This window comes from Hyperoodon ampullatus (genome assembly GCF_949752795.1).
Source record: "Hyperoodon ampullatus genome assembly, chromosome: 14".
Taxonomy (NCBI): Eukaryota; Metazoa; Chordata; class Mammalia; order Artiodactyla; family Ziphiidae; genus Hyperoodon; species Hyperoodon ampullatus.
This window is the reverse complement of record NC_136927.1, coordinates 8,717,766-8,737,740: the sequence shown is the minus strand read 5'-3', so window position 1 is coordinate 8,737,740 and position 19,975 is coordinate 8,717,766. Positions and strand designations below refer to the sequence as shown.

General features: G+C 40.3%; 1 protein-coding gene across 1 annotated transcript in view; it reads right to left on the bottom strand.

The window, feature by feature from the left end:
• The window catches only part of SEL1L2 (SEL1L2 adaptor subunit of SYVN1 ubiquitin ligase), a gene marked incomplete at both ends in the record, with an annotated part of 99,688 nt that overhangs the window by 9,956 nt on the left and 69,757 nt on the right, over window positions 1–19,975 (bottom strand). The window contains 11 exons of the mRNA XM_079718959.1: window positions 2,326–2,400; window positions 2,518–2,683; window positions 3,830–3,978; window positions 8,567–8,654; window positions 9,219–9,281; window positions 13,100–13,177; window positions 14,052–14,120; window positions 17,358–17,414; window positions 18,064–18,218; window positions 19,417–19,498; window positions 19,584–19,643. Of these exons, the coding sequence (XP_079575085.1) occupies window positions 2,326–2,400; window positions 2,518–2,683; window positions 3,830–3,978; window positions 8,567–8,654; window positions 9,219–9,281; window positions 13,100–13,177; window positions 14,052–14,120; window positions 17,358–17,414; window positions 18,064–18,218; window positions 19,417–19,498; window positions 19,584–19,643 (1,042 nt within the window). The remainder of the gene's footprint in view (window positions 1–2,325; window positions 2,401–2,517; window positions 2,684–3,829; window positions 3,979–8,566; window positions 8,655–9,218; window positions 9,282–13,099; window positions 13,178–14,051; window positions 14,121–17,357; window positions 17,415–18,063; window positions 18,219–19,416; window positions 19,499–19,583; window positions 19,644–19,975) is intronic.

Genomic DNA, 19,975 nt, shown 5'->3' with positions numbered 1-19,975 from the left:
TTGAAGCTCTTGATCACTGATATAGTACCAGGATGGGAATGGTACTTGATGAATATTTATGGAATGAATGGATAGACAGGGCAGGAAACTTTTTAGAAAATGCTTTCCCCAGATGTTAAGTATTTTACAATCTTAGTTTCCAACAAACATGAAAATATTCAGGAGTAGAAAAAAATTCACGTGATTTTTTAAGATATGAGACTTCAGTCTTTTGAAGGTCACTTAGGGATGACCTCTAAGGGAATCTTTGGGGCCCATGTTTCCACTCACTAGGGCTATGTTGATTGAAAAGATGAGGGAATGCTCATGTAGGACATCCACTTCAGCTGTGGCCAACCCCGCTGGCACAGTCTAGGCTTACTTGGAAAAAGGGAAAGTACCCTGTGTGGTATGGTCTGATGTGTATCATTAAGGGCTATAGGACTCCTTCCAAGTTTTTCTTCCCATTTGGCCTAATGCAAAGCCTAAAATTTTTTGGAATTGATTCCTTTGGGTTCTGAAGTTCTTTTAATCTTCTGGAACCCTATACTAAAATGTAATACCATGAGCCGTCTTTGGTTTTCTTGGAGTAGAAGTAACGTCGTAAACTTCTTAAGCTGCCAAAGATATTAGTTGTCAGGGTTTGCTTCTCAGGTGCTTCAAAATGTACAGGTAGCTTGGGGTAAGACCTCATAGAAATGATGTCCAGGAAAGGGGCTCAGAGGGGCCTGGAGAGGCAAGAGACCCCTCGAGCTCTAAAGAGAAACCCACTCCATCTCTAATTTTGCCCAAAGCTATCTTCCTTTGACCCCCAAGATTCCTTCTGCACCATAGCCACAAAAGAACAGGACTCTGCATTTTCAAGCTTTGCAAGCAGTAAGCAGGACCCCTGAGGTCTCTAAGAATGAAAGTTTGTGAACAAGCAGATTCTCCAGAGGATTCAGCTCCACCCTAATTAGGGGACTGACGGTGGGGGGGCGTGCATGTGGCAATCCTGACAGGCTCCTAGGGGGTCACCAGACAGTGGGAGGGATTTCCCCTCCAATTTCAGAGTCACAGGCTGGTGGCTGAGTCCTTATGGTTCAGCACCCTCCTCACACTCCTGGAAGAAACATTGCCAATGACTGATTGGAAACCTAACTTCCATTACTAGATTTCCTAAGCTCAAGACAGCCATTCAGCAGCCACATCTTTGGAGGCAATCATGCCTGACCTCTCTGGTGACACACAATTATTTTTAGTGGTCTGACATTTTTATATTGGTGAATTCTGTTTAATATTAATGTCCTCTCATTTTCAATGTCCCTTTTCCTTGATGCAATTTCCACAGCATTTTCTGGCTTGGAATAAACCTGTATTTGTTACAATTCAGATGATTTGCCATAGCTGAGGGGTTGCTGGTGTTGTTTCCTTACTCCAAACATTTTAGAAAACAGAGACTTTTCTTTTTTTAGGGAATTTCTCACTAAAATCACACAGATGGCTTGCTGCTGCAGTACCGGCTCAGCTGGACCTGAGAAGGCACCACTGTGACTTTTTCTTCTGCCTCATATTAGCATCAGCTGAGAATTGTTTGTATCCCATTCAATTCTTATAGAAAAGGATGATTCGGCCTTAGCCTGAGATGATTTTAAGAAACTTAATTGGAAGTAAAATTGCCCTCTTACCGTAAGAGAGCACCTCACATATCCAAATGCCAATAGTGACAGCTTTGCAGAATCTCTCTGCTATTAGTAATATAATTTTAGGGAAAGAATGGAATGAGACATAGTGATGCAAATGCCACCTGCCACTGCTTTCCCACCAGTGCTCCCTACGGCGGGGGGAGGATCTTGCTAATTAATTCTTCTTTTTTTCCCCTGATGCTACCATGCTAATTGTTATAATAAAGATCTGAAGCTTGTGGTAATCCTCAATGTGATATTTTAAAAGAAAAATCAAACAAGTCTTAGAGCCATAAGTAATTTAACCTATATAAACTCATTGAAACATAGGTCATATCTCTGATAAGTTCAGAAAAACTCAGCAAATGAGTGACTGAAGCCAGACCAAGAAAACTGATTTCTTGAGTAAAACTGCCATGTTTCAAACAACCATTCTGGTGTCATGGAGACAGAGCCATAGAAAAATTCCTATGGTTTGCTAAACTGGAGACCTTGAGAATAACAAAAGAAGTTCCTGGAAATGACCTCTAACCAAAGACTGACCCTAATATCAGTTTGAAATACCACTTCCTAGATATTCTGCACCTTTCTGCCTATGTGCCCAAGAACTCAGCTGGAGAAAATCAGATGAATAATAGTGGACAGGGGCCAAGTAGTGCTCATTTTTATCTAAGTTCTGTACCTTGAGTGGCAGCTCGATTCCATAGGAGAAGTGCCATTGGATACATCTTCTCTTTTTCAAGGATTTTAGCTTTTTCTAAAAAAAAAAAAAAAAAGGAGACATTCCATTAGGAAGGCTTAAAATACCCCTACAGTAAAGTCATATATGCATATGTATGATTGGGGAATTGCAGAGAATTTTAACTTATCTTACTAGATTCCAAAATGAATGCTGAATTGCTTTGAGCTACTTCATAGCCCATTTCTGCAAGTAGTGCATATTGAACAAGAGAAGAATCTATATCACCATTCTTATAGGCAAAGTATGCTGTCAGGAATTTCTCAGCCCAGTGGCCTAGTTCACAGACACCTTTATAAAGCTGTATATACAAAGAGAAATCAAGCAGACTAGTTAGCCAATACACTTCATTCCAGGTAAACGATAAATAACCTCAGTCTTCAGTTCCTGATGGCTGGTCAGGCAAGGATTTTAGGTCTAAAGCCTGGCTTTTGAAAATTATTTAGGGTGAGGACTTAATACCTTTCATAGGCACGAAGATTACAGGTGTGTGTATTTTTTTGTCTTGAGCTTACACTTCCTGATGCTTGTTTTAAATATGTGTAAATGAACTTTTCTGACTTCGGGGCTATTTGGCAGGACAACAGAATGTATCGACTTCTGTTTTTTAATAAAAGGGATTTTCTGGACGCTGCTGCCCTGTGAGGGTGCGTTATAAGGCTGCAGCTGATGTGGAGAAGAGAGAATGAAGGGAAGACAGTGCCTGAGAGTGTAGGTGACATAACCGTGAGGGAGGTGTGCAGAGCTCTGTGGGGACAACCGGCAACTTAGTTGAATAGCCCTTATGTAACCAAAAGAGGTTAACCATACATAATTCATTAGGAATTGGCAAAGGAGCAAATCTAAAGATAGATTATTAGCTGGCAGGTTTTGAAACGAATTTCAGAGGGGCCAGGTTGCAACATGAAGGTATTTATATTGGTGCAGGGGAAGTGTTTAATAAATCAATGAAGGACATTAAGGTCCTAAAAGCATTCTTTTGAAAACTGCATCACTATCCCAGGCTGAAAGAATTCACTTTCTCAGTTGTCTTCCAAATCATCAGAAAAACCTAAGGACCTGGCTTTCTGGGAAGAAGTGGGCTACATTTTCTAGGCTAAATCAAGCCTTTCATGTCCCAAGTCGCAACTCCCAATCCTACTAGAAGTGCCAAATTGCCCTGGAGATTTGATTGAAAGCTGAAACAGAGCTCCATAACTGAATTCTGAGGTGAGCTCTGAACCTGATGAAAAGCCAGATGCAAGACAGGAGGGATCATTTCTCTTCCTCCCTTTCCCAGTCTGAGTTACATCACTGCTTTTCCTCCCTGGCAAATGTCAGTGTTCACATTGTCAGCTGGAAGAAACAAGATAATATATATAAAATCAAAGACACCAACAATCTAAGGACAGTATCACCTCCTCTCTGTGATAAATGAAAAGTGCTTTAGAAATAGCCCATGATTTACCTCCACAGCGGTTCTGCATGATCTTAACACTCCTGTTCCTGTGGCGTACATCTTGGCCAGGTAATAAATGGCGAGGGGCTGCCCACTCTGAGATGCCAAGTAAAAATATTTGAAGGCAAGTTTATAATCCTTCCATACTCCAGAGCCAGCTGAAAATGGAAATTATTTTGAGCCACCCCTTATTTACATTATTTTTTACATTATAATCTATGGATGTAATGCTCATAGTGATTCCTGCTATTTTAAATAGGATGAGAAAAGCCAACCAAAAGTCAAGCTACTCTAGATCTACTATTTGGGGGAAAAAAAGTTGAGTTAGATTGTAAGTAAGAATATGGAAATGTATGTTCTCGACCCATTCAGAAAACTGAAGGAGATGGACTGTTTAGTCTCATGAAAACATCTCCTCAATATGGTATAACTGCAATTAATGAAAAGGAGACCAAGTGGTAGTCTCTGAGGACCAGAAGGCCCTCCATGATGTGTGTCGCCATCCCGGTCATCCTTCCACACCAGAAGACCAGTATAGCTCCTCCCAGCCATAACTATGGAGTTTGGAGCCAGTAAATCCCAGCTCCAGGAGGCCCAGCTCAGACTCAGCTCATTGCTTGGAGCAAGGAGAGACATTTGGAGCTAGGATGGAGAATCAGCTACTCCCAGCAGCTGGGATTGTTGTCCTGGTTCTCCCATTATTCCTTCTGTGACCTGGGCACCCATAGGCACTTCATTTGCAAAAGGAAGGACTTTCACTAGGTAGTTCTGAAACTGCCTTCCAGCTCTAACATTTCTTAGCCTTTAGAAGCAGTGCCATGTTGCTGCTAAGAGCAAAGGCTCTGGAGGCAGGTCACTTGGGTTTGAGTCCCAGCTCCACCAAGTGTGTGATCTTGTGTAAGATGTTTGACCTTGATATGGCTCAGTTTGCTCATCTAGAAATGGTGGGCTACCCCCAGATGTGTTGAGAGGACTAAATGAGTAAATACATGTAAAGACTTAAACATTAGCCATAACTATTACTCTTATTCTAGATGCTTGAGGAATCTGATAGACCCTGGGCCTGGGACTTGGAATAAACTAGAAGAACAAGGCTATCTTAGGCAACCTCCCAAGACCATAGAGAACAGGCTCTCCACCTGGGCTATTGTGGAAAATGCCAGCTGACCTCTTCGCCAGACCCGTCTTCTTTTTTTTTAGGTACGCAGGCCCCTCACTGTTGTGGCCTCTCCCGTTGCGGAGCACAGGCTCCGGACGCACAGGCTCAGCGGCCATGGCTCATGGGCCCAGCCGCTCCGCGGCATGTGGGATCTTCCCGGACCGGGGCACGAACTCGTGTCCCCTGCATCGGCAGGCGGACTCTCAACCACTGTGCCACCAGGGAAGCCCCAGACCTGTCTTCTTGATGAGGCAGTCTGCTGCTGCCCTTGCTCCACCTGACAGGAAGGACTCAGCAGGGTTACTCAGGTGTGCTCAGATCTCCTGACACGTGTCTTGGCCACTCTCTCTCTCTCAGTCCCCACAAAGATTATCACAAACCTTCATGGCTTTCTGAGACCACCTACCCCAACCCCTCTACCTTCGCTCTCAGAAGATGACTTTGTACCTCTGAGCTCATGGAGGGAACCCTCACATTATCTTTCCTCACTTGCCTCTCTCCCCAGATTTACAACTGCACCATCTATTCCACCGTCTCTCCAGTCTTTGAGGGTGAGAAATCCCTCCTCTTCATCAAAGCTAATGAGACCTCCACCTACCTGGACCTGATCAGATACTTTCAGATTTGCCACTGGTCAGATTAGATCAGAAATGCCACCTAAATATTCCCAGAGCCTCTTCATCAGTTATCTCATCTCCCCCGTGACACATTAACCACCTCCACTGGCTGGCTCTCTTTTTTCTGCCAAAAATTATACTCAGGTCTCTCACCATCTTAAAAACAACTCCCTCTTGATTCTCGGTCCCCCTCATGCTACTATTGCCCTTCTCTCCTCCATTTAAAGGCACACTACTTCCAAGAATATTTTTACCCATCTACTTCCTCACCTTCCATTTACACCTCAACCCACTGTATCTGGCTTCCATCCCAACCAGTTCAATGACCTCACAAAATCCTCCTTATTGACAAGTCCCACAGATACTTGGCCCTTTCTTACTTTTTTTTTTTTTTTTGAAAAGTGAGAACTAGGCCTTTCACTGAATTTCAAAGGGGTGCTCATTCATTTACTCTTTCTTGAAAGTTCTATCCCTTGTCCTACTTAAGGTCACCTCCTCCTCACCCCATTCCTCTGACCATGCTTTTTTTTTGATTTAAAATTTTATTATAATATTATTCAAACATATAAACCTAAATTTAGAAATAAGTTGTTCACACTTGCAGGCCTTATTCAACAATAAATATTTAAAAATCAAAATGGACACACAAATCAAATAAAAACATAGTATAAGTTAACAGCATTTGTTTAACATGACAGATAATGTTGTTTGTGACAATAAATCACTGATGTTGAATTTAATATTAATATGATGAGGCTTCATGTCAGCCTCCATAATTTTCAGCATTTTGGCTTCACTGTTTCCAATGCAAAAAAAGGTTTACTCGCATAAATATGCTGTACAAAATGAAATGTAAAACTTCAAGGATTTGTTTGATAGCTCAGGTTAGTCTCATAATTTATCAAAATTCTTCCAGCAAGAAATTCTTACATGCCAATTTTAATTAATTGCTAAAGATTAGCACTAAGGTTAGTATTTTTAGGGAATTAAAATCTGCATTAAATGGGAATTTAATCCATTTATTTCTGGGAGTGGAAACGATTTCTTTATACTTATGATAATGTTTCCTGCTAAATTGGTATTCTGGAAGAAAAGTTAAATATTATTTTCGAAACTAAGTATTCAATCAACAACAAGCATTTACTGAGCAGATTTCTCAAACCACTATGTGCCCTGTGAACACAGATCTCTCATTACATTTTTATATTTGAACTGCCAGAAACCTCTCTTGCTGTGGGATGCCATGGAATTATTTGGCTTTTACAATGGCAGGCATTAATGCAAGCTTGAACACTAAAATGGAGTAGCAATACTCAGTGTTAGGACAATCACCAGATGATGAAGAATGTGTTCACGTTGTTTGTTAAAGATCATCATTCAGTGTAAATCCACATGTAAAATTCTGGTTTGAAATTCATGGTTTTTTAGCAATTTTTAGCTCAATGCTTAGAACTGCTCAGCAAATAATAACTATTTTATTATTGTTGTTGCTATTTATTTATTTAAAATATTGGTTGGCAACATAGCCCAAAGAAAAGGGACTGGTATCAGAGCAAGCATTCTGAGTCTCTTTTTCAATCTCATGCTGACTAGCCAACTCATCACGGATATCTCTGTATTTGAGGTTCCTATCCATTAATGAGGTTGAAACCTTCTAGAATTGTTGAGAAGATCGCATGAGTTTAAAATGTAATTCAACTGATGTATATTATGCAAAAGCCCCAAGGTAAGTCATATGGCATCATATGCCAGTACTCTGAAAATCAAATAATGCTGTATACACCTTAGATATTCTTTTAATAGACATGAGCCAATTTGGAGAAAATAAATTTCTCAAAAATAAAAGAAAATCCACTAGGAATAGAGCATCGAATCATTGCCCCTGGACAACTTTTTGGTTATTTTAAGACCAAACTATTGTGATTTTTCTCAAAGCTTTCTAAAGCTGAGAAAATATTCAGAGAAGGGATTCTTTACCTGGAATTCATGGATAGGCTTCAGGGAATGTAAGTTTCTGAAATGTATCCAACATTTTTTTGGGGGTGTGTGTGTGTGTGTACACGTGTCCTTACACACATATCTGAAGGGGAAGGTTTATATTTCATCAGATTCACAAAGGTATGTATAAGAACCAAAATGTATATGAACCACTGTTTTGGAATAAGACTCTTAACCCTTAGTACCACTTGAGAATTAACACTTCACTTTGATCTGAAACTCGGATGTTTTTATGGAATCATTTTTCTGGGAATCGTGCTACAGTATTAGTCCTAGCCATAATTGTGATGCAAAGTATTAGTCAATTTAATAAGGATAGTTACATTTTTTATCTTGATCAAAGATAAATGAGGACCATAGATTAAACAATGGCATATATTGCAACCATTGAGCTGATGCCACTGGACTGTGTTATTTGATTTGGAATTATAGTATTATCTGGACCAAAATAAGGAGCACCACCTATCTTGGGCCAGATAATACTATAATTACAAATCAAATGGCCATGCTTTTTCAGTCTTCTTGTGACCACTCTTTCTCTGCCCATCTTTTCAACATGGCACCAAGGATCACCAGATTTCTCACCATGGCCCACTCTCCTTCCTCTCACACTCTGTCTCCTTTCCCTCTGCAACCGCAGTTACTCTTACTAATGCCTGTATGTTGATGTCTCCCCAAATCTTTCTCTCCAAGTTTTACCTTTCTTGTGAGTTTCATACTTGTTTCTGGGTTGTGCACTGGGTGTCACAAGGCACTTCAAACCTAAAATTTTCAAAGGTGAGGTTTCTGGTTGCACCTCATTGCCTCCTCCCCCAAATGTCCTTTTCCTCCTGTCTTCTTCAAATTCCTCCTCAAATTGCTGCCTGAATGTTCTATCTAAACCACTTACACCAACCCTTTGATTTATCTTAAAAAAGGAGCAGACTTTGCATTTATCATTCTAAGTAAAGCAGCCATATGTGTAGCACTTACAGTAGTACATGAAGCCTAACTGAAACTGTGCGTTTGGCCATCCCTTCTCTGCAGCTTTCTGAAAGTATTTAAGTGCTTCTGCATAATTCTGCAAGATAATTACACTTTGTTACTCAAAGGTACATGCATAACTCCATGGTAACAATTGCCTTCCACATTTTTTAAGAGCATAGTTAGTGCCCTATGTGATTTAGGTTAATTAAAGTAGTATCAGAAGTATTATACATTTTATTTCATTATTATATTAGATTCTATTAAGAAATAATTATCTTATTTTCATTGTAAATTATGTCTTTTCCTACATTGACAGTAGGTTTTGTTAGATATTGGGGGAAGGTCACTCAAAAGACAGAAGTTAAAGTAAGAAGATAAATTTCTCTATGAAAAAAATCCTCACGGCTTAGAGGATTTCTAAGGTTACTTAGAATCTATGATTCTAAGATATAATTAGGGTTGTTATTCTTGTCACAAGCTTGTTCTATGTCTCTTTGGCAAATATTTCACTGAATTATTTTATTCTCTGTTACCAGATATGATACCTTGGCAAACCATGTAATAGAGACTAATTCCTTTAGATTAATCAGTGATCATGAATTTCACCCTAATAAATTGCTAGAAATGTTGAAAAAGATAAGAAAATTATTTAACTTACCACAGGAACTCCTTTCCCATAAAAGTAAAGAAGACCGAGCCCATGAAGACCAATGGCATTGCTCTGGAACAAGTTTAAGAATCCAAGTAAAGTCCCAGAAGAATTCACCATACGGAAATGTATTGCAAAATCATTCACAATATTTGAAATGCAGCCGGTAGGAGATGAACTAAGGCAGGTGAATCAGGCAGTTGGTGTTATTCTGACCCTCTCTAGTTTCTCCTTTCACACTTTCATAACCCACCTCTGACTAGAAAAGAGGGAGATGAAAGTCAAATCTTTCCTCCAATCTTTCATTCAGCATTTATTTAGTGCTTGTTTTGTGTGTGACTCCGTAACAGGCATTGGGCAGAGGTAGGAGGTGAAAGTCAAAAGATCAATAAATCATGATCCCTGCCTTATAGGCTCCTGGGCTCTGAGCCACTAGGTAGGACCTCTTAATCATGTCAAATGTGGTAAGTCCTATAGTAGAAACAAATAAAGAGTGTTGTGGGCACCTAGAAGAGGGAGGCTAGGTGACAGTGGGTGAGACTAGGGACAGAGCAGATTGAGTTGTCGGAGGTGTTGACATTTGAGCTGGGTCTTAAAGGATGTGTAGGAGTTTTTCAGAAGGGAGAAGTCTATCTAGACACTTGTTACCTACTTTGGTCAAAGGAGGTTGACATAAATGGCCAAATAACATTTGGAGACTCTATGAATTTCAATCTAGCTCTTATGGATGGTAAAGCACTGTTACTGCTTGTAAGGTTTATAGTATTTCCTCAGGGACTTAAGTTCTGATAGAAAACTCTCCAAATTTCTTTTTACCACTTAAATGTATTTATTTGTAATTAGTTTTAATAATTTAATAATTGAAATGTAATTATTGCTGATGCAGCCAGAATATTCCTCGGTGATACAGGAATAGCACATAACTAGAGAAGGCATAATTCAACAACTATTTCAAGACTCCAAACTTTGAGCCTATGCATGTCAAAGGGCCAGCTATTGTAAGAATTCTTGAGGACGGTCCACCTGTATTTAAAACAGCTGGTATATGTCTACTATCCTCTTCCGTCTTCTCCCCTGACTACATCTAACTGTGGTTCCAGGAGTTTTAGGATAGACTTCCCTGGGGATAGTAAGGCCTGGTGTGATCCATGTGGTAAAGTCTAGTGAGTCTGTCTCCTTTTAACTATCTTCATTTAGATGTTGAGAAAAAAATGGGAGGGAAGGGAAATGAGAGGAAGGAAAGAGGAAGGGAGAAGGAGGAGAAAGGTTAGAACACTAGGGACAAATTTCTTTCTTTCTCTAAGAGAATCCTTGGGAAACCAGGGGCTCATTGGATGACTCACCAACTGTTTAAGGCCCAGAGTATCTGTTTAGAATGTTCAGCTCAGGAGTGGCCAACTCAGATACCTCCAGAGCCATGCAAGTAATGTAAGAAGTACATTAAGCCCAGTGATGGGGGAGTGGTGGAGACTGAAGCAAACCAGAGAGCACCTGCCTTGTCCAAAGGCAGCAGCACTTCCCCGGCTCTCTGCTGCAGCCAGCTGTCATCACGTGGAAAGGCCGCCTCATGTGGACAGTTCTTCTCATTTTCCAAGAAAAGCTGGACATCCAGATTTTGATATGAAATTTCCTAATTTTTAAAACTTTTTCTGAGCCAAACAAAATATATGTGCAGGCAAATCACGTCCCCCACCCCCCACCCCATACATAACTTCTGCCTTAGGGCTCAATGCTCTTGCTCAGGTTAACTGACATGAACTTAGGGACCAGAAGGTCATATTTGGCAAATATTTGATGAACCCCTACAAGGCATTAAGATCGCTGGCCTCCTCTAGGTGAAGAGACTTGGCCTTCAGACAGTAGGAGGAGAGAAGGCACGGGGTAGAAGCAGTAAAGTGTCTAGCAGTACACAGAGTGAACACAGGGCAAGTTCAGAAGAGGGAAAAGATGTGTGCCAAGGGAGTAGGGGGGGCTTTGTGGAGGGAGAGAGGATCGAGCTCTGCTCTGGGGGATGGGTATTCAGAATGGGGGATTCTGGGAATGGGGGAATGACAGAAGTGTGAAGATGGGGATGGGCCTGATGTGTTCAGAGGTGTGAGAGAGGAAACCAGAAGAATATGGTCCAACTTGGGCCCAACATCACACAGGACAACTGTTCATGTTTCTGAGTAAGACACAAGAAGTCATAGAGTCTATAGCTTTGCATCCTGGTACTGATATGACTTAAAAACAAATTTAAAAAGCAACAGTGTAAATAAAAGTTGTAAAAGAAGAGTATGGGTGTGCAAGAGTGAGAGGCAGAAGCTCTTTACTTTGATAGTGACCCCAAGTGAGAAATCTAATAAACTGCCCAGGAGATGGTAAAGGATTACATGGCTATGTCCACCTGATGCCATTCATAATAATGACCTTAATTTAGATTTCCTCCATAAAGGAAGGTAGCTCAGGTTTAGAACACGAGTAGGTCAGATCACTACTGGTTACACAGCCCTTGAATAGCTTGGGGGAGCTGGGTTAATTTACACACTCAGCTCCCTGGCATTACTCCTTTGAGCTGACAAATCAGCACTATTTGCCCAGTTACGTGAGATCTTCCTCTGTTACATTATCCCACCTCTTTGTCAGTCTGCTCTCCTTGTCATCCTAATCTAATGGTACTCTGGATGACTGTCTTGCTGAGCAACAATTTCATATAAATTACAAGGGAGAGGAACCGAATACCAGCCTTCTCAGTAATTTAAACCACAATAGCAGCAGCTCCGAGGTGCTAGTCATTTATAAATAGGCTCCTGAAGCAGCGTGTGGGCTTCTAAAAACTGAGAACAGTTGAAAATATTCTCCATTTGAGTACATCTCTACTGCCTGTGTTGCTGTAAGACAGTGGAAGACAACAAAATGCTTCCTACTGTGCAGGATTAGAAAGTTTATCAAGGCCGTTCTCCAGCGTTAGGTTGGTGAGTGTTGCCATGAGGACGTTCTGTATGCACTACAGGGGTTTAGGGGAGTCTGCTAAATTTCACCTGACAGATACCAGCCTCACTGATTTAGGAACCAAGGCAAGAACTTCAGTGGCAGGAGCCACACTACACAATTTCTATATTTCCTCACAGATCCAATCCATTCTGCCTCGGATATGCTTTGAACTTCATTCTACGTTACTGGCCCCAGACTTCGAAAGATAATAGCTGACACACAACACTTACTATGTGCCAGGCACTGCTTTAGGTACTTTACAATATGAGGCATATAACTATTAACTCATTAAACCCTGACAACAACAATATGAGGCAAATTTTCCTATGTTCTCATTTTATAGATAGGAAAATTGAGGCACAGAGAGGTTAAGTAACTTGTCCATGGTCACACAGCTAGTAAGTTGAAGGACTGGCATTCAAACCAGGGATTCTGTCTCCAGCGCCACCCTCTCAATCATATTGTCCTGGCTGCCTGACAACCTTCTGCCTGAGCCAGAGCCTTTGGGTAAGATCAAAGGAGAAAAAACTGGGCATTTCTTGGTTGTCTTTGTACTCAACTTACTGCAGCTACTGACTGAGTTTTCCCCTCCTCGGTCCTCATTTTTGTTTCCTGTTTCCTGAGCTAGATGGCCTCATCTACTGCATGGGGGAGGGGAGAGCTGAGCTTCTGTCTGGCCTCCAGCTAGGACAGCACAAGGCACTGCCATTTTCCATTTACCAAGAAGGCGAGACGTGTCTCTGTCTACCCCCACCCCATATTTTATTGTCAACGATATTTTTCTTCCCCGGGACCCTAAACTCCTCCCAGGCCCATTAGTCTGGCATGGGGTTTTGGACTTAACTCTTCAGCACCAGTCTGCATGTAATGAAAGGCAAGTGTTTTAATATGTTTACAGAAATGGGCTGAATACATACCTTATTAGCTGCCATAGAAAAGTATTTGAAAGCGGTAGCATTATTTTGTGGTGCTGCAACATTCCCTTCTAAATACATCTACAAAAAAATAAAATAAAATAAATGAAAAGATGTAAAAACTAAGGAATTTGAGGGTGATGAAAATCTTTGAGAACTACATAGAGGTGATGGTTGCACAACATGGTGAATGTAGTAAAGGCCACTGAAGTGTACACTTTAAAATGGTTAATTTTATGTTATTTGAATTTCACCTCAATTTTTATAAATGGAAAAACTAAGGATACAATCTATTACATACATTCTGGAGTGCCCTTGACCAAGGGCAAAAAAAAAAAGGATCCTATCTGTGTTTTTTCATGCTTCCTTGCATCTAAATTTACTGTATGTAGCCCTCTGGAAGCAGGGCACTTGTCCCCATGCTTACTGATGCAGACTGGCTGCAGGGAGCCAAGGACAGCACACAGGGGTGTTAGTAGTCTTTGAAGGAGAGAAGAAGATGCCTCTCCAGAGGGATACTCCACAACAGCTCCTCCCATCAGTCAGGGAGGAGCTGGGTTTCGGTCAGTATGGAGCTGGTTCTCATTCCAGGGATGGAGGAAGGAGGTACCTCGATGGGTGGAGGCCTGTACCAATCTTTGATGTACAACTAGCCCAGATCTCCTGTTACCCACCAAGGGCTCAACAGAGGGGCTCTGAGCTACACTCAGCCAGGAGCCCTGGGCCACATTCACTTTCAAGATGGCTTTTGGTGCCCTGGATAAAGACCACTATTGTATGGGGCTTCTTCCCAAACTGTCACCTCAAGAATGCTACTCTCAGTTTGTAGCCAAATGCCCCGCTTAGCTGCTTCCATGAAAGAGGTGTGCAGCCCTGTCACCCTACACTGGGTTCAATTAGCTGGTACTATGAGGCTTTAAGAAATGAAAAATATTGGTCAAGATGAAGCTTGTACCTTTCCTATAAATGCCATGGCATTTGCACTCCCAGCTTTTGCTGCCTTTAAGAAGTAGTATAATGCTTTCTGGAGAGAAAAGGAACAACATTATTGACAGTAATGAACATATCATACAAAATAGCTTTTGAACTAAATTTTATTTCATTCAACATGCATTAAAAACTATCTATGAAATGCCCACTTTGTTTAAAGCACTACTCCAAGTGCTATTTCAATCACAAACCTAAAGAGTGGGAGATAAATACATATATTTCATATATATACTTTTAGAACGTTAGGGCTTGTTTCTCACATTTGGAAAGGCATGATAGGCATGTGGCTTTGTGGAGGACAGATAAATCCCAGCTGCCGAACTAAATACTCCATTATTTTAAAAAAGTACACTTGTATGTTGTCAGTATGTACTTATTGCATAAGACAGTTTGTGTAATTGGCAGAATTGGATATACAGCATCCTAATGTTTATGAGGCAGAGGGAGTAAGACTAGACACAGCTGGCTGCCTGCTGAGCCCAGGTCTTTCTGCAGAGGTGAACTTCAGGCCAATTCTTTCTAAATCAAACTGCAGGGGGCCAGCAAAACCTCTGCTTCTCTCTGGATCATAACGTTAAATGAAATGCTCAGTCTAGAATGCATGGGAGCTGACCTGTCTCTTGCTGCCTCATTCCTTAGGCCTCATCCTGACCTTCCATCAGTTCTCCTCAGAGACCACATGGAGAAATAAAAGAAATAAGCCCCAGGAATGAGAAATGAAGACACTCTCCAAAGTGTCTTATTAGGACACAACTCTTCTCTCTTTAAAAAGCCTTGGGCTTCCCTGGTGGCGCAGTGGTTGAAAGTCTGCCTGCCGATGCAGGGGACACGGGTTCGTGCCCCAGTCCGGGAGGATCCCACATGCTGCAGAGCGGCTGGGCCTGTGAGCCATAGCTGCTGAGCCTGCGCATCCGGAGCCTGTGCTCCACAACGGGAGAGGCCACAACAGTGAGGGGCCCGTGTACCGCAAAAAATATAAATAAATTGTAGAACCTTTGACTGCCATGTGAAAAGCTTGGGCCAACTGGCTGGAGGATGAGAGCATGAAGAGAGACCCAGTCATCTTAGCTGTCACAGATGAGGCCATCATAAATGGGCCAGCCCTGGCCAAAACTCTAGCTAACTATACATGTGTGAGTAAGCCCAGCCAAGATTAGCTGAGCCTGGACCAGACCAGAAGAATTACTCAGCTGAGCCCAGCCACAACTACTGACCTGCCAAAATCATGAATTAAATAAATGGTTGTTGTTTTAAGCCACCTAACTTTGGGAATGGGGTTTATGATGGCAGCCTAAGCTAACTGATATATAAGCCAATCAGTCTTGATACCTTGACTGGAGTCCTCCATGCAAGTTCAGATTTATTAGGCTGGGGAAAGCAGGAAGGACCAGCTTGTGCTTGCCCAACTACTGGGATGGTTCTGGAATTAAACCAGCCTTTTTAGATGTCTGGATGGGAAGATTGGGGCCCAACATACCATCAGAGAATTTGGAGAAACCTGAGTGATTATATCATTCCTTCTTCTTGCTTTACAAATGAGGAAACTCGATTTCAATGGCTGCATTTTTTTAATTTGTGTTTTGTTTTTGCCCAGGTCAAGAGTAAGCAGAGTTTAATGAAAAGAGCACAGGCTTTGAATGTGGAAATCCTGAGTTCAAATTTTACTTCTTAACAATCTTACTACCAAGCTGTGAGATTTGAAACAATTTACTTCATCTCTCCAGCCTCAGCTTCTCATCAGTAAAACAGAGATAATGAATGTGAATGAGCCCACAGTAGAGCCTGACTGGGCTCCTGGGTGATACCCAACTGCCTAGCTGTTGCCACTACAGCACCAGACTCTTCTATTGCCAGCCTTGGGATTGCATCTCATTCTCACCTAGAGGCAGCTACAGCTCCCATCTGGTGTTCATGGTGGCTAGAGCTGACTGGAAGTATTGGGTTGGCCATAAAATTCATTCGGGTTTTTCCGTACCATCATACAGGAAAAACCCGAATGAACTTTTTGGCCAGCCCAATGCTTAGCTTTGTGGGATCTTATGTACTCTGCAAAGCTTAGTGGGCATTCGTATAGGCATGGTTTGGGCATCTTCACAATCAAATTTTGTCTTTATGGAAAATGGAGAATTCTTCTCAGTTATGCATCTTATAGTTAACAGGAGACACTCATTGCAGGCTTAAATCTGATGTTGGAATCATGTGAATCCAGAACTTCTCATCTAAGAAGCTAAAACCTTAGTTATTGTGAAGATTTTAAAAAATCTGAAGACCTTCAGTTGAGCTGTCTTGGGATGCATATGCTTATTTCAATTGTTACCTATTTTATCACATTTTATAAAATTAACTTTGACATTTACCTAATGAGTATAGTACCTCATATAAAACACAAACTATGGTACCAAAGGTACATTCATAAAATAAAATATAAAGTGAAACAGAAAGTAATAACTTTTTACAGTCTTTTATGTAACTGCCATACAAAGTAGTTATTTCTATTGCTTAGCCATTGGGACTATGTTGAAATAGAGTGTGTGTTCCTTTGAGACAGTGAGCACATGGCTTGTATAAAATGACAAGGGCTGCAAAATCATCTTTTAAAAGAATCCCAGTTAGTTCCCCAGATCTGTGGGGATCTAGGGCCTTGAAACCACAATCAGGATTACGACAAGATCTCATCCAACGTCTTTGGCATCTTACTGAGGAGGATCCCGTGTAGGTCAAGTTTATTTGTTTTTTTCTCCACCATAAATGTGAATTGTTAATTAATCTTTTAACCTCACTGGGATCAGGTAAGATTAAGCAAAGTGATTGAAAGGAGCTTTGCAAATGTATAAAGATGATTAATAATATACCTAATTATATTGGAAGCAGTCTGTCCTCTAATCTAGCCAAGTGGGGTTGAGGCGTTAACTCCCAGGTAGACTTTCCACAGCTGGCCTTTGGGAATGGGTGTATCCTCCTCACCTAACCCCAGTTCAACAGTGAGTGTGGGTGGGAAGAGAGACGGTTCAGTGGGACCATGGAAACTCCCCAGCCCCAGCTACTCCTTCACAGGCCTCTACCCCTTTGTACTTGGAGGCAGGTAGAAAAAGTGCTTTCTCTAGTGAAATTTGTTCTTCCTCAAAAACTGGGAAGCAGATCTGACCAAGGAAGCATCAGCGGGCTTTCCCCAGCAACTCTTCCACCCACCCTCTCACCTTTCATGGCGCTGCCAACCTCTCTCACCATTATCCTTCCCACCCCACATGACTGAAGCTTGAGATTGACTTACATAGTAATCCTGATCTAGACCTTTCCTCCCAGTTAGATGTAACTGTCCAAGAGATACCTAGAAATGATGAGTTTTGACAATTATTTTAGCAGTAATATTCATTTCAATAAAGAAAAGAAAAAAATTACTTGATGATTTTAATGCAGCATATTGATCCAGTTTGCTACAATTGGCATGTCTTAAAAAAGAAGCAGGAAACCGTTCCCAATTCTGTGTTTTATTGGGTAAATGGTTGATGTTGGTCATATGGCTTCCGCAAGGCCAGAAAGCTGGCCTGGTGATGTATAGCAACACCTGGGCATGCAAATCTAGTGGCCTTAACTCTTGGTTCTCAAAGGTCACACAAATGCTGTCCTATTTCCATTCCCATTTCCAAAGATAGGGTATTTCTGGATCCTGGTAAGAATTCATTCATATTAAAACCAACATTGGATGGTACTTTTTTTCTATAATTACAATCTAGTTCTTTTTTGTAATTTTTTTTTAGGAGTAAATGCAAAAAACAATGCCATTACTATTGCAACTGGGTCTCCCATAGGCTATAAGGAACTGAAAGTTACAGACACAAAAGGAGTAGAACAAAGAGGGGGTTCTCTTCCCTTTCCCATTCAGGATGGGGCATTGTTAACCCTTCTAGGACTCAGAGAGAACTAAGCCCTTTGTCATTTGCATGTTCTAAAAATTCAAGCTCATCTGTATACATTACTTGTATCTGAACAACTCCTCTTTCAGCCAAAAATTTATAGTATTGGTATATGTCCGAGTCCAAAATCTCACTGTTAGAACTCAGATTTTCAGGACTTTCCGTTAGTCTCACTTTTTCCACTGGAACACCTTCACTTTTTTCCAATTTGTCAGCAACTGTGAATAGAAACAAGCCAGAGAGTAGCCAGAATACACAGACTGTAAGAGACAACAGTCAGCTTACAGAAAAAACTATTAGGCCTATTCTCTTTAAATTGTGCAGAGATCTGGTCTACTAACAGAAAAGAAATACCCTTAGGAGATAGAAAGTTGCTAATTTTGCTTATTTGGTTCTCAGAAAAGTACAAGACACTACTTATTTTTTGCATACTATACAAATATTGTATCAATATATGTAAGACCCTAGCCAAGCAGGCTCAGGAAAGAAGACAGATTTCAGACGAAGGCAACCAACTCCTTCTATCACTCACTTTTACTGGGTATATTGAAACTACAAAACAAGAGTAAGAACCGCTTCTTAATTATTTCCTATGGATAGTCTGAAAATAAATTTTAAATATGGTTGAGTAAACCTAACAAAATACACAATTTGAAATATATCTGATAATTCCAGTTTCATTAGGCATACAAAAACATCTTGATATATATAACATCTTTAATTCAAAAGTAATTTTTTTTCTTTCTTTTCTCAGATCCTAATAATGTCAAAGATGTAAATTCAGATGTTATTCTGATCATAGAAATTAACCATGGACTTTACCCTATTCACTTCTTGGAAGACTTTTATTTAAAACTCTATTATGTAGTCTGGTTCAGTGATGTTGCATGAGGAAATATTACATGCAACTTTGAAAATGATTCTAGGAATATATATTAACCTCATGCTCTGTGTTTTGTAGACAAAGGATAGGGTAATAGAATAATGGTTACTTGAATTGTTCTCAAGTGCAACAATAGAGATTGCCAAGGTATGTACCTTACATCCATTTCTTCAGGAATTTTTAACAAGTCATCCCATATTCTAAATGTTAGAATTACAGAAACTGCTTAATATTTATTCATGTTATATTTAAATTCTCAGTTTAAGGAAAGAAGATCACAAGATCAAGTAAAATAGAATTGTTTGGCGACATGAACTAACAAAAATAAAAGATGAGTACAATCATTTAAAACTTTTGGAAAAGTAACTATTAAGAAATCAGAAACTCTACATTGTATTAAAAGAATTGTATTATAACCAATGTTAAAGCACAGTCTTTAAATACTTTCATAAATATTTCAACTAGTATTGATTTGTTTTTTTAATTGCTTGGCAAGTCTCTTTATCTTAAAATAAATTATGTGGATTACTCACTGTAATCTGCCACTTTCTTGTAATGACTTAGGGCAACTTCGCAATTCTGTAGAACACTGATTCCTGACAAATATCTGTACCCCTAAAACACATATAAACTCTTAATATTTTGACAATGCTATATTTATAACACACCTATTTGGGCCCAAGAATATTTAATTACAAACCAAAATCATCTGGGATATCATGCTTCCTCCAGCGCTTCCAAGGGTGTAATGTATCAGTGCCTAAAGTTTAAAAAAAGGTTATTCAACATTTAAATTTGAAACTCAAACCCAATCATTGCCTTTTTATTCCTAACCTTGAACTACTCCAAAATAAATTACAAATTTCATTCTCTTCCTCTGTAAAGATGGCTGCCATTCACTGGGGGCTTATTGAGCTCTAGAGTCTGTGAAAAGGGGATTGTACATGATATTTTATTTAAACATCACAAAACCCTTATGAAGTAGATATTATCTGAAACTTGATAATATGGAACGTTAAGAAACAAATGGCATTAGGACCCTAAACTTCTCTAACTATTGAGCTGTGCTCTTAACCACCACACTAGAGTGAG